This window comes from Patagioenas fasciata, chromosome Z (assembly GCF_037038585.1).
Source record: "Patagioenas fasciata isolate bPatFas1 chromosome Z, bPatFas1.hap1, whole genome shotgun sequence".
NCBI classification, from domain to species: Eukaryota; Metazoa; Chordata; class Aves; order Columbiformes; family Columbidae; genus Patagioenas; species Patagioenas fasciata.
Window position 1 is genome coordinate 6,239,791 of NC_092560.1, and position 13,544 is coordinate 6,253,334.

At 51.6% G+C, this 13,544-nt stretch overlaps 2 protein-coding genes across 2 annotated transcripts; both read left to right on the plus strand.

Moving 5' to 3' along the window:
* Positions 1-1,448: 1,448 nt before the first annotated feature.
* LOC136115104 (inositol 1,4,5-trisphosphate receptor-interacting protein-like 1) lies at positions 1,449-3,188 on the plus strand. The gene has a single exon (XM_065861009.1). The coding sequence runs from the start codon at positions 1,449-1,451 to the stop codon at positions 3,186-3,188; it is 1,740 nt and encodes a 579-aa protein (XP_065717081.1).
* Positions 3,189-8,286: 5,098 nt separating this feature from the next.
* Positions 8,287-10,026, plus strand: LOC136115105 (inositol 1,4,5-trisphosphate receptor-interacting protein-like 1). The gene has a single exon (XM_065861010.1). The coding sequence runs from the start codon at positions 8,287-8,289 to the stop codon at positions 10,024-10,026; it is 1,740 nt and encodes a 579-aa protein (XP_065717082.1).
* The last annotated feature ends 3,518 nt before the right edge of the window (positions 10,027-13,544 follow it).

Here is a 13,544-nt window from a genome sequence, read left to right on the forward strand (position 1 = left end):
CCGGCCCATATTCAGCTAGCTGTCAACGTCTTCTTCTGCTGGGCAGCTTTCCAGTCACCCTTTCCTGAGCCTGTAGTGTTGTATGAGGTGGTTATGACTCAAGTGCAGGACCCGGAACTCAGCCTTGTTGAACCTCCTTACAGCTGGCCTCGGCCCATAGATCCAGCCAGTCCAGACCTCTCTCTAGAGCCCTTCTGCCCTCATGCACATCAACAATCCCACCCAACTTGGTGTCATCTGCAAACCTACCAACCATGCACTGGGCTGCAGCTCCCCCTTTGCCCTTTGCCCTTCTCCAGCCTGGAGCACACAGGAATTGGAATAAAGGCGGAGGAAGAGAAGGAGCAGGATTTGAGTGTGCCCCATGCAGGCTGCTAGTCACACCATGAGGCTCTATGAACTACAAGCATCACTGCCATAAACAGGATGGACAGTCAGCACCTTTCATTAAAAAAATTGTGCTTCAAGTCTATGCAGCCTAGAATTATCTGTTTTCTCCTCCAGGTTTATTGGGACTGAATATTCACTATGGAGAGACTGGAGGGGAAAAGGGTAGATATTGATCTGAACATACCTCCCCAGCACATCTGTGACTCTTCAGGTCTTCTAGTCTCTAAGATATAGAATCACAGAATAGTTGGGGTTTGAAGGGAGCTTCAAAGGTCACCTAGGTCAAGGCCTGCCCTGAGCAGGGACATCTTCACCCAGATCAGGTTGCTCAGAGTCCCATCTCACAGGATAGGATGTCAGAGAGCAAAGCATCCATGGGTCACATCACCCAGTTTTATAATTGGGAAGGGTCTGGGGGGCTTCTATCTGGTTTGTAAACAGAATCCTGGGAGTGCTGGCCGGCTCGGTGGGTCTGTACATTGTCAGGGTTGGTGTTTGGCTGCCAGGGGCAGCTGCGAGTGGCTGGGCCAGGGTGGTGCGGACGGGCAGGGCCGGCGGGCGTGCCTGTGATGTGCTCGGGCGCCCGTGACATCACAAGGGACGAGTCCCCACGGGGCGGTTATCAGGGGCGCCAGCAGCAGCGCCGCCTCAGTCCGGCTTGGGCCAGCGGTGAGTGCGCAGGCGGGGGGAGGCCGGGCTGGACGGGCCCGGAGCAGAAACGCGGTCCCCGGGGGTGGGTTCTCACCCTGCCTGGAGGGCCCGGTTGCTCACGGGAGCACCTTGGCCAGGGCATGGAGCCGCCGCCACCAGGGCCGGGGCGGCCCTTGCTGCCTCCCAGCTGCCTCGGCCCCATTCCTACCTGCCCCCAGCTCCGTGCGGCCCCTGGCCTCGCTCTCCCTTCACCAGCCCCCTCTCTCCTGACCAGCCCCACTGAGCCCCTCCTCTCCCTTCTCCTGCAGGACATGGCTCTCTTGGACGTTTTCGTCGGGCTTTTTCAAATTCTTACCCTGAACGTGCAGTTGGTCGGCTATGAGCTGGATGAGGAGACGCACAGGCGCATGGAGCAGCGTGCTGAGATGCTGAAACGGGAGATGACTTGGCTGTGGCAGGAGATAGAGGAGAGGAGCCGGGAGCAGAGGAACCAGGCGCAGAGGAACCAGGAGCAGAGCGGCTTTGCCTGGGCATCCCTGCTCCTCTCTGCCTTGCAACACTGGCTGTGCTGGGCCGTTGCTGGAGTCCTGGTCGTGCTCTTTGTGCTCTGCTGGTGCCTCAGGAAATGGAGCCCTGAGCCAGAGAGAGGAGAGGAGAGCTTTGCTAAAAACGTGGAGAAGAAGAAACATGAAGGAGAGAATGATGATGCAAACGAAGCTCAAGAAGAGAATGATGATGCAAATGAACCTGAAGAGAATCATGATGCAAATGACGACGAAGAAGGGAATGATGATGCAAACGAAGCTCAAGAAGAGAATGATAATGCAAATGAACCTGAAGAAGAAAATGACGATGCCAATGAAGACGAAGAAGAGAATGATGATGAAAACGAAAATGACGATGAAGAAGAGAATGATGATGAAAATGAAGATGAAGAAGAGAATGAAGATGAAGATGGAGATGGAGAAGAGAATGATGAGAATGATGATGAAGATGAAGCCGAAGAAGCGAATGATAATGCAAATGACCTGGGAAGGTTTCTTGAGGAGGACATAGAGCGGCCAGTTCAGCACCTGTACAGAGACTGCAAGTCTGTGATGAGCCTTATGGAAACCTTCATCCATCTCTACCAGTATATCTTCTCAAATACTTATTTCCCAGTGCTGGAAAAAGCCATCGAGGTGGGCAGTGCCTTTGAAGGTTGGAGTCCCCGTGGGGAAGACATCACCTACCGCCTGATTTTGCCCCTGAAGCCTCCCCGAGGACACACCTTCCACCTGGAGCCGGGCTCCGTGTGGCCAATGAGGAACTTCCGCATCCGTGTGGAGGTGGTGTGTACCTGTGAGATGGAGCAGCCGGCAGGAGAGACACGTTGCTTCCTCCATCACCCCGAGCAAGAGCACGGGAGGAATGCAGCCTTCAGCATCCTAGACGACCTCTGCACTGCCTCCTACCTAGACGTGCAGAAAACTGCGCGCTATTTCCAGATGTTTGTGAGACGTTCCTGGAGGGCTCTGCATCTTTCAACCGTACGCCGCCTAACAGTGCTGCCCTCTGACCGCTCCTGCAAATTCTGTGTGGTGCAACGCCGGGGGAAAAGGATTTTAATTGAGTTGATGTTTGGGGTGCAAGAAGGTGACTCGGACATCTTTGTGAGCAGCCAGTATACAGAGGCTGGCTACACTCCAAGCACAATGTGGCCAGAGACCTATGCTGTGGCAGAGATGAAGTTCTTCAGGTTGATTGCCAGAAAGGCACATCCTGACACCTGCTACCTCAGATGCCTGCAGCTCTGTGCCCGCTGCCTGCTGGGCAGAGACTTTTCCACCTATACACTGAAGACAGTTATGATGCACGTGCTGACCACCATGCCGCTGTCAAACTGGCACAGGAGGTATTTCTGGCAATGGCTGAACGACATGCTGCAGTACCTGCAGAGATGTCTGCGGAGGAAATGCCTGAACCACTTCTTCATTGGCAATGAGAACCTGCCAGAGGAGATCATCTTGCCCCCGGAACTGCGAATGGCTGAACCATTCAACCTCTTCCAGCACCTGACGCAGAATCCTTACGCCTCTGAGCACGCAAATCTTGAGTTTGATGGGCTGCAAAGTCGGGTTCATAGGATGCTTCTCGACAGGCGCTGAAAGACGCCATCCTGCACAGAGCTGTGTTTGCGCAGGTCGCAGCTGCTGGCAGACAACCATGTGTTCCAGGAAGAACAAAGAGGGGAGAATGCAGGGCACGGAAAGGAAAGGAAAAGGTGTTGCACCTTCCCTGCGCAGCTAAAGCGCCTCCTGGGGAGTGGGACACGATGCAGCTGAAGAGGCCATCACGAGGAGTCTTGTGACAGGGACTCCATTACCACCTGGACAGCAACTGCCCTCTCTCTTCAACAGCTTCCATTCCATTCCATTCCATTCCATTCCATTCCATTCCATTCCATTCCATTCCATTCCATTCCATTGCATTGCATTGCATTGCATTGCATTGCATTCCATTCCTTCTGGGAGCTTTACCACGTGCAGAGCTGCCCATAAGTGTTGTGTTTGAATAAAAGTTGTGTTGTGAGTGCTTGCATCACTTTTGTGGGGATCGTGGGCATAGGGTGCTGACTGCTCAGCTGCCACAGGGTCAGGGAGCATTTTGCAGAAGAGCTGATGTGGTGGGCTGTGGTCTCTCTCATTCTGTAAATCAGGCTCCTCTTTGCATCCATGCTTCCTCATCAGGGCAATGAGAATAGCCCTTCAGCCTCCGTGAGGTGGTCCATCCAGTGCAGCAGATGGCGCAGAGGACGCAGGAGCAGAGTGGCTTGGCCTTGGGAGCACTGTGCTTTTCTGCCTTGCAGCAGTGGCAGGTCTAGTCTTTCTCCTGCTCTTTGGGCTCTGCTGGCGGCTACAGAAAAGGAGCTGTGCCTATGTCGGTATTAATGAGGAGGAGAGATCCAGCAGCAACACAGCGCAGGAGAAGGAAGAGGAGACAGGGATGAGAAACACGAGGAAGAGGAAAGTGAAGAAGATCCCTGTGATGATAGTGATTTGAGCATGGTTTCTGAAAAGCACATTCAGTATCCAGTGCAGAACATGGCCAGCAAGTGCCAGGTGGCAGAGGAAGTAGCGGTGGCTTCCTCCATGTTTTCAGGTTGCTCTTCTTCAATAGTTTCTTCCTCACACTGCAGCCAGTCATTGAGGCGGGCAGCACTTTTTAAGGCTGGAATCCTCATGAGAACCATGCTGTCTCCCCCCTGCTTGTGCCCCTGCATCCTGCCCTTGGCCATGCCTTCCACCTCGATCTGAGCATCGTGGAGCAGGTGCTGGCAAGAGACCCCTGCAACCATGTGGAGCTGCAGCATGCCTGGATGAGGAGACATCTGGTGGAGAATGTGCTGAGCATGTGCATATCCCTGAGGACACACTGAGTAAATATCACCCTGTATCACCCCTCTTCCACGTTAGGGTGCTGCCCTTCTCCCGCTCATGCAATCTTCAGCTAGCTGACTACTTCAACAGGACTGTTTTCGTTGTGTGGACAGTCGGTGGGGAGAAAGGCAAGTCGGACATCTTCCTGAGCATTTGGTAGGCCGAAGCGACTTTACTGGTGTTTACTTTCTCTCTGATAGGATTGTGCTTTTTCAAGTAGCATTTGGTCATCTCATGATGTCACACTGATCCTTCATGGGTCCTTAGGATTTTAATCTATGTTTTTTGGTTTTTGCTTGTCTTTAGCAGGAATTGTACCCCTTACAGTCGCTAGAGCAAACACATGAAAGTTGCCTGCCTCCTTCTGTCTAGCTATTTATCACACACAGTTTGGCAATATTCAGGTCATTGTATTTATACAGTGTTTCTTTTATCCCCTCTTTCCGGCAGAGGCCAGTAAACACCAGCGGCTGTGGCACCCCTCCTGCCCAAGGCACATGTCAAGGCATCTTTTATACTCCCTCTGAAATTAGTTTCTGTCCCCAAAAAGGAATACTATGTTGGGTAGGACACCTTTTTTGAACATGAGGATTTTAAAGATACACTTGTCCTGGTTTTGTTAAAAGCAAGACCACTTTTCTTCTAGTGATTTTTCTTTCAGCTAAGTTCTTCTAGGCAGCTATACTTTTCTGAGTTTTAGCCTGCATACTTTTCCTTGGATGCTGTACTCAGTGCTGATAAGAAGACCAAGGGAATGCTGAAGAAGCTCATGTTTAGATTTATTACCATGGTAGCCAAGAAAGACTGATAAGTTTTCCCATGTTCCGTCCTGAGAGGGGCGTGTTTGAAGAGGGGTGGATGGAACAGGTGACTTAAATTGACCAATTAAGTATTCCATCCCATAACCGTCATACCCCCCTCATATATGTGAGGGTGATCACGAGGGTCACTCTCTCTTCAATCATGGCCGACATCTAGAGAGGACCCTGCCTGTCTGCCTGTGATCCACAGGCCTCAGGCCCTGCATCCCTGCAACCAGTTTCCAGTTTGCTCTGAAGTCCCACCCGTGACAGCCGGGGGCCTGCGCTGCAGCTGCTGGAGCCACCAGCTCCGCACACTCAGCTCCCGCTACTGCAGTGATGCCAACTCCACATCGAGCATTCAAGATTGGGTTTGTATATTTTGTGTATATATTCTCTTTCTATTAGTAGCATTAGTAAAAGCCTTTAAAACCTTTCAACTTGAAGTCTAAGTCTCTCTTCCTTCCTCCTTTCCTATCGTCTCTCTGATGCACAGGAAGTGGGTGGCGGGAGGTGAGGGGGTAACAGGGAGCGTCCGCCACAGTTTATTGCCGCCTTGCCTTAAAGCATGACACACTCCACATGGGTTCACGGGTAGGAGATAGGAACCACTCTGCTGCCAGGTGGTTGTATTACAGATATTACAGATGGAAGACCTAACTACTCGCAGCGGCAGTTCCCATCAACTTTGCTGCAAACCCTGCTCGCGATCCTGTCGCAAGAGGGACAAGCTCAGACAGGCAGCAGAGCTCCTGTGGGCTTTCTGGGTTGGCGCAGATTTTTCTTAGCACTTGAGTTGACTTAAAGGAACTGCCGTGTTTTGGGAGGAGGTTATTGATGGATATAGAGGAAAACAATACATGGAATTGAAAGGGAGAAAGAAACTTAACAGCTGAGACAATTATACTGTTAAGCAGGTATCTTTTACTTTGTCAGCGCTGGGGAACACTGGGGATCGTCCTCCATAAGTGCTCCAAAGACCGGACGCTCTTGCGCTGCTTATATTCCTATAATTCTTATGTATGAACTACAATCTTTGGAAATTTTGATACAGTCCCTAAGTGCCATGTCTACACATCTTTTGGGTACCTCCCGCCACTGTGCCTCAAGCACTTCCCTGGGTATCTTCGTTGAATGCTCATTAACGCTTTCAATGTAGAACTTTTTCCTGATAGCCCATCCAAGCTTCCTCTGGAGAAACTTGAGGCCATTTCCTCTCTTCCTATCACTTGTTACCTGGCAAAAGAGACCAACCCCCACCTCGCCACAACCTCCTTTCAGGCAGTTAGACACAGTGAGAAGGTCTCCCCTCAGCCTCGTTTTCTTCAGGGTCCCTCAACTGCTTCCATTACACTTGTGCTCCAGACCCTTCACCAGCCTCATTGCCCTTCTCTGAATTCACTCTAGCACCTCAAGGACTTTCCTGTAGTGAGGGGCCCAAAACTGACCCCAAGGTTCAGGGTGCAACTTCAGCAGGGCCGAGTACAGGAGGATGATTACTTCCCTCGTCCTGCTGGTCACTGTATTGCTGATACAAGCCAGGACGATGTTGGCCTTTTTGGACACCTGGGCACACTCCCGGCCCATATTCAGCTAGCTGTCAACGTCTTCTTCTGCTGGGCAGCTTTCCAGTCACCCTTTCCTGAGCCTGTAGTGTTGTATGAGGTGGTTATGACTCAAGTGCAGGACCCGGAACTCAGCCTTGTTGAACCTCCTTACAGCTGGCCTCGGCCCATAGATCCAGCCAGTCCAGACCTCTCTCTAGAGCCCTTCTGCCCTCATGCACATCAACAATCCCACCCAACTTGGTGTCATCTGCAAACCTACCAACCATGCACTGGGCTGCAGCTCCCCCTTTGCCCTTTGCCCTTCTCCAGCCTGGAGCACACAGGAATTGGAATAAAGGCGGAGGAAGAGAAGGAGCAGGATTTGAGTGTGCCCCATGCAGGCTGCTAGTCACACCATGAGGCTCTATGAACTACAAGCATCACTGCCATAAACAGGATGGACAGTCAGCACCTTTCATTAAAAAAATTGTGCTTCAAGTCTATGCAGCCTAGAATTATCTGTTTTCTCCTCCAGGTTTATTGGGACTGAATATTCACTATGGAGAGACTGGAGGGGAAAAGGGTAGATATTGATCTGAACATACCTCCCCAGCACATCTGTGACTCTTCAGGTCTTCTAGTCTCTAAGATATAGAATCACAGAATAGTTGGGGTTTGAAGGGAGCTTCAAAGGTCACCTAGGTCAAGGCCTGCCCTGAGCAGGGACATCTTCACCCAGATCAGGTTGCTCAGAGTCCCATCTCACAGGATAGGATGTCAGAGAGCAAAGCATCCATGGGTCACATCACCCAGTTTTATAATTGGGAAGGGTCTGGGGGGCTTCTATCTGGTTTGTAAACAGAATCCTGGGAGTGCTGGCCGGCTCGGTGGGTCTGTACATTGTCAGGGTTGGTGTTTGGCTGCCAGGGGCAGCTGCGAGTGGCTGGGCCAGGGTGGTGCGGACGGGCAGGGCCGGCGGGCGTGCCTGTGATGTGCTCGGGCGCCCGTGACATCACAAGGGACGAGTCCCCACGGGGCGGTTATCAGGGGCGCCAGCAGCAGCGCCGCCTCAGTCCGGCTTGGGCCAGCGGTGAGTGCGCAGGCGGGGGGAGGCCGGGCTGGACGGGGCCGGGGCAGAAACGCGGTCCCCGGGGGTGGGTTCTCACCCTGCCTGGAGGGCCCGGTCGCTCACGGGAGCACCTTGGCCAGGGCACGGAGCCGCCGCCACCAGGGCCGGGGCGGCCCTTGCTGCCTCCCAGCTGCCTCGGCCCCATTCCTACCTGCCCCCAGCTCCGTGCGGCCCCTGGCCTCGCTCTCCCTTCACCAGCCCCCTCTCTCCTGACCAGCCCCACTGAGCCCCTCCTCTCCCTTCTCCTGCAGGACATGGCTCTCTTGGACGTTTTCGTCGGGCTTTTTCAAATTCTTACCCTGAACGTGCAGTTGGTCGGCTATGAGCTGGATGAGGAGACGCACAGGCGCATGGAGCAGCGTGCTGAGATGCTGAAACGGGAGATGACTTGTCTGTGGCAGGAGATAGAGGAGAGGAGCCGGGAGCAGAGGAACCAGGCGCAGAGGAACCAGGAGCAGAGTGGCTTTGCCTGGGCATCCCTGCTCCTCTCTGCCTTGCAACACTGGCTGTGCTGGGCCGTTGCTGGAGTCCTGGTCATGCTCTTTGTGCTCTGCTGGTGCCTCAGGAAATGGAGCCCTGAGCCAGAGAGAGGAGAGGAGAGCTTTGCTAAAAACGTGGAGAAGAAGAAACATGAAGGAGAGAATGATGATGCAAACGAAGCTCAAGAAGAGAATGATGATGCAAATGAACCTGAAGAGAATCATGATGCAAATGAAGACGAAGAAGGGAATGATGATGCAAACGAAGCTCAAGAAGAGAATGATGATGCAAATGAACCTGAAGAAGAAAATGACGATGCCAATGAAGACGAAGAAGAGAATGATGATGAAAACGAAAATGACGATGAAGAAGAGAATGATGATGAAAATGAAGATGAAGAAGAGAATGAAGATGAAGATGGAGATGGAGAAGAGAATGATGAGAATGATGATGAAGATGAAGCCGAAGAAGCGAATGATAATGCAAATGACCTGGGAAGGTTTCTTGAGGAGGACATAGAGCGGCCAGTTCAGCCCCTGTACAGAGACTGCAAGTCTGTGATGAGCCTTATGGAAACCTTCATCCATCTCTACCAGTATATCTTCTCAAATACTTATTTCCCAGTGCTGGAAAAAGCCATCGAGGTGGGCAGTGCCTTTGAAGGTTGGAGTCCCCGTGGGGAAGACATCACCTACCGCCTGATTTTGCCCCTGAAGCCTCCCCGAGGACACACCTTCCACCTGGAGCCGGGCTCCGTGTGGCCAATGAGGAACTTCCGCATCCGTGTGGAGGTGGTGTGTACCTGTGAGATGGAGCAGCCAGCAGGAGAGACACGTTGCTTCCTCCATCACCCCGAGCAAGAGCACGGGAGGAATGCAGCCTTCAGCATCCTAGACGACCTCTGCACTGCCTCCTACCTAGACGTGCAGAAAACTGCGCGCTATTTCCAGATGTTTGTGAGACGTTCCTGGAGGGCTCTGCATCTTTCAACCGTACGCCGCCTAACAGTGCTGCCCTCTGACCGCTCCTGCAAATTCTGTGTGGTGCAACGCCGGGGGAAAAGGATTTTAATTGAGTTGATGTTTGGGGTGCAAGAAGGTGACTCGGACATCTTTGTGAGCAGCCAGTATACAGAGGCTGGCTACACTCCAAGCACAATGTGGCCAGAGACCTATGCTGTGGCAGAGATGAAGTTCTTCAGGTTGATTGCCAGAAAGGCACATCCTGACACCTGCTACCTCAGATGCCTGCAGCTCTGTGCCCGCTGCCTGCTGGGCAGAGACTTTTCCACCTATACACTGAAGACAGTTATGATGCACGTGCTGACCACCATGCCGCTGTCAAACTGGCACAGGAGGTATTTCTGGCAATGGCTGAACGACATGCTGCAGTACCTGCAGAGATGTCTGCGGAGGAAATGCCTGAACCACTTCTTCATTGGCAATGAGAACCTGCCAGAGGAGATCATCTTGCCCCCGGAACTGCGAATGGCTGAACCATTCAACCTCTTCCAGCACCTGACGCAGAATCCTTACGCCTCTGAGCACGCAAATCTTGAGTTTGATGGGCTGCAAAGTCGGGTTCATAGGATGCTTCTCGACAGGCGCTGAAAGACGCCATCCTGCACAGAGCTGTGTTTGCGCAGGTCGCAGCTGCTGGCAGACAACCATGTGTTCCAGGAAGAACAAAGAGGGGAGAATGCAGGGCACGGAAAGGAAAGGAAAAGGTGTTGCACCTTCCCTGCGCAGCTAAAGCGCCTCCTGGGGAGTGGGACACGATGCAGCTGAAGAGGCCATCACGAGGAGTCTTGTGACAGGGACTCCATTACCACCTGGACAGCAACTGCCCTCTCTCTTCAACAGCTTCCATTCCATTCCATTCCATTCCATTCCATTCCATTCCATTCCATTCCATTCCATTCCATTGCATTGCATTGCATTGCATTGCATTGCATTCCATTCCTTCTGGGAGCTTTACCACGTGCAGAGCTGCCCATAAGTGTTGTGTTTGAATAAAAGTTGTGTTGTGAGTGCTTGCATCACTTTTGTGGGGATCGTGGGCATAGGGTGCTGACTGCTCAGCTGCCACAGGGTCAGGGAGCATTTTGCAGAAGAGCTGATGTGGTGGGCTGTGGTCTCTCTCATTCTGTAAATCAGGCTCCTCTTTGCATCCATGCTTCCTCATCAGGGCAATGAGAATAGCCCTTCAGCCTCCGTGAGGTGGTCCATCCAGTGCAGCAGATGGCGCAGAGGACGCAGGAGCAGAGTGGCTTGGCCTTGGGAGCACTGTGCTTTTCTGCCTTGCAGCAGTGGCAGGTCTAGTCTTTCTCCTGCTCTTTGGGCTCTGCTGGCGGCTACAGAAAAGGAGCTGTGCCTATGTCGGTATTAATGAGGAGGAGAGATCCAGCAGCAACACAGCGCAGGAGAAGGAAGAGGAGACAGGGATGAGAAACACGAGGAAGAGGAAAGTGAAGAAGATCCCTGTGATGATAGTGATTTGAGCATGGTTTCTGAAAAGCACATTCAGTATCCAGTGCAGAACATGGCCAGCAAGTGCCAGGTGGCAGAGGAAGTAGCGGTGGCTTCCTCCATGTTTTCAGGTTGCTCTTCTTCAATAGTTTCTTCCTCACACTGCAGCCAGTCATTGAGGCGGGCAGCACTTTTTAAGGCTGGAATCCTCATGAGAACCATGCTGTCTCCCCCCTGCTTGTGCCCCTGCATCCTGCCCTTGGCCATGCCTTCCACCTCGATCTGAGCATCGTGGAGCAGGTGCTGGCAAGAGACCCCTGCAACCATGTGGAGCTGCAGCATGCCTGGATGAGGAGACATCTGGTGGAGAATGTGCTGAGCATGTGCATATCCCTGAGGACACACTGAGTAAATATCACCCTGTATCACCCCTCTTCCACGTTAGGGTGCTGCCCTTCTCCCGCTCATGCAATCTTCAGCTAGCTGACTACTTCAACAGGACTGTTTTCGTTGTGTGGACAGTCGGTGGGGAGAAAGGCAAGTCGGACATCTTCCTGAGCATTTGGTAGGCCGAAGCGACTTTACTGGTGTTTACTTTCTCTCTGATAGGATTGTGCTTTTTCAAGTAGCATTTGGTCATCTCATGATGTCACACTGATCCTTCATGGGTCCTTAGGATTTTAATCTATGTTTTTTGGTTTTTGCTTGTCTTTAGCAGGAATTGTACCCCTTACAGTCGCTAGAGCAAACACATGAAAGTTGCCTGCCTCCTTCTGTCTAGCTATTTATCACACACAGTTTGGCAATATTCAGGTCATTGTATTTATACAGTGTTTCTTTTATCCCCTCTTTCCGGCAGAGGCCAGTAAACACCAGCGGCTGTGGCACCCCTCCTGCCCAAGGCACATGTCAAGGCATCTTTTATACTCCCTCTGAAATTAGTTTCTGTCCCCAAAAAGGAATACTATGTTGGGTAGGACACCTTTTTTGAACATGAGGATTTTAAAGATACACTTGTCCTGGTTTTGTTAAAAGCAAGACCACTTTTCTTCTAGTGATTTTTCTTTCAGCTAAGTTCTTCTAGGCAGCTATACTTTTCTGAGTTTTAGCCTGCATACTTTTCCTTGGATGCTGTACTCAGTGCTGATAAGAAGACCAAGGGAATGCTGAAGAAGCTCATGTTTAGATTTATTACCATGGTAGCCAAGAAAGACTGATAAGTTTTCCCATGTTCCGTCCTGAGAGGGGCGTGTTTGAAGAGGGGTGGATGGAACAGGTGACTTAAATTGACCAATTAAGTATTCCATCCCATAACCGTCATACCCCCCTCATATATGTGAGGGTGATCACGAGGGTCACTCTCTCTTCAATCATGGCCGACATCTAGAGAGGACCCTGCCTGTCTGCCTGTGATCCACAGGCCTCAGGCCCTGCATCCCTGCAACCAGTTTCCAGTTTGCTCTGAAGTCCCACCCGTGACAGCCGGGGGCCTGCGCTGCAGCTGCTGGAGCCACCAGCTCCGCACACTCAGCTCCCGCTACTGCAGTGATGCCAACTCCACATCGAGCATTCAAGATTGGGTTTGTATATTTTGTGTATATATTCTCTTTCTATTAGTAGCATTAGTAAAAGCCTTTAAAACCTTTCAACTTGAAGTCTAAGTCTCTCTTCCTTCCTCCTTTCCTATCGTCTCTCTGATGCACAGGAAGTGGGTGGCGGGAGGTGAGGGGGTAACAGGGAGCGTCCGCCACAGTTTATTGCCGCCTTGCCTTAAAGCATGACACACTCCACATGGGTTCACGGGTAGGAGATAGGAACCACTCTGCTGCCAGGTGGTTGTATTACAGATATTACAGATGGAAGACCTAACTACTCGCAGCGGCAGTTCCCATCAACTTTGCTGCAAACCCTGCTCGCGATCCTGTCGCAAGAGGGACAAGCTCAGACAGGCAGCAGAGCTCCTGTGGGCTTTCTGGGTTGGCGCAGATTTTTCTTAGCACTTGAGTTGACTTAAAGGAACTGCCGTGTTTTGGGAGGAGGTTATTGATGGATATAGAGGAAAACAATACATGGAATTGAAAGGGAGAAAGAAACTTAACAGCTGAGACAATTATACTGTTAAGCAGGTATCTTTTACTTTGTCAGCGCTGGGGAACACTGGGGATCGTCCTCCATAAGTGCTCCAAAGACCGGACGCTCTTGCGCTGCTTATATTCCTATAATTCTTATGTATGAACTACAATCTTTGGAAATTTTGATACAGTCCCTAAGTGCCATGTCTACACATCTTTTGGGTACCTCCCGCCACTGTGCCTCAAGCACTTCCCTGGGTATCTTCGTTGAATGCTCATTAACGCTTTCAATGTAGAACTTTTTCCTGATAGCCCATCCAAGCTTCCTCTGGAGAAACTTGAGGCCATTTCCTCTCTTCCTATCACTTGTTACCTGGCAAAAGAGACCAACCCCCACCTCGCCACAACCTCCTTTCAGGCAGTTAGACACAGTGAGAAGGTCTCCCCTCAGCCTCGTTTTCTTCAGGGTCCCTCAACTGCTTCCATTACACTTGTGCTCCAGACCCTTCACCAGCCTCATTGCCCTTCTCTGAATTCACTCTAGCACCTCAAGGACTTTCCTGTAGTGAGGGGCCCAAAACTGACCCC

Coding starts and splice junctions, on each gene's coding strand:
- LOC136115104 (XM_065861009.1), top strand. CDS start 1,449: ATGGAGCAGCGTGCTGAGATGCTGAAACGGGAGATGACTTGGCTGTGG.
- LOC136115105 (XM_065861010.1), top strand. CDS start 8,287: ATGGAGCAGCGTGCTGAGATGCTGAAACGGGAGATGACTTGTCTGTGG.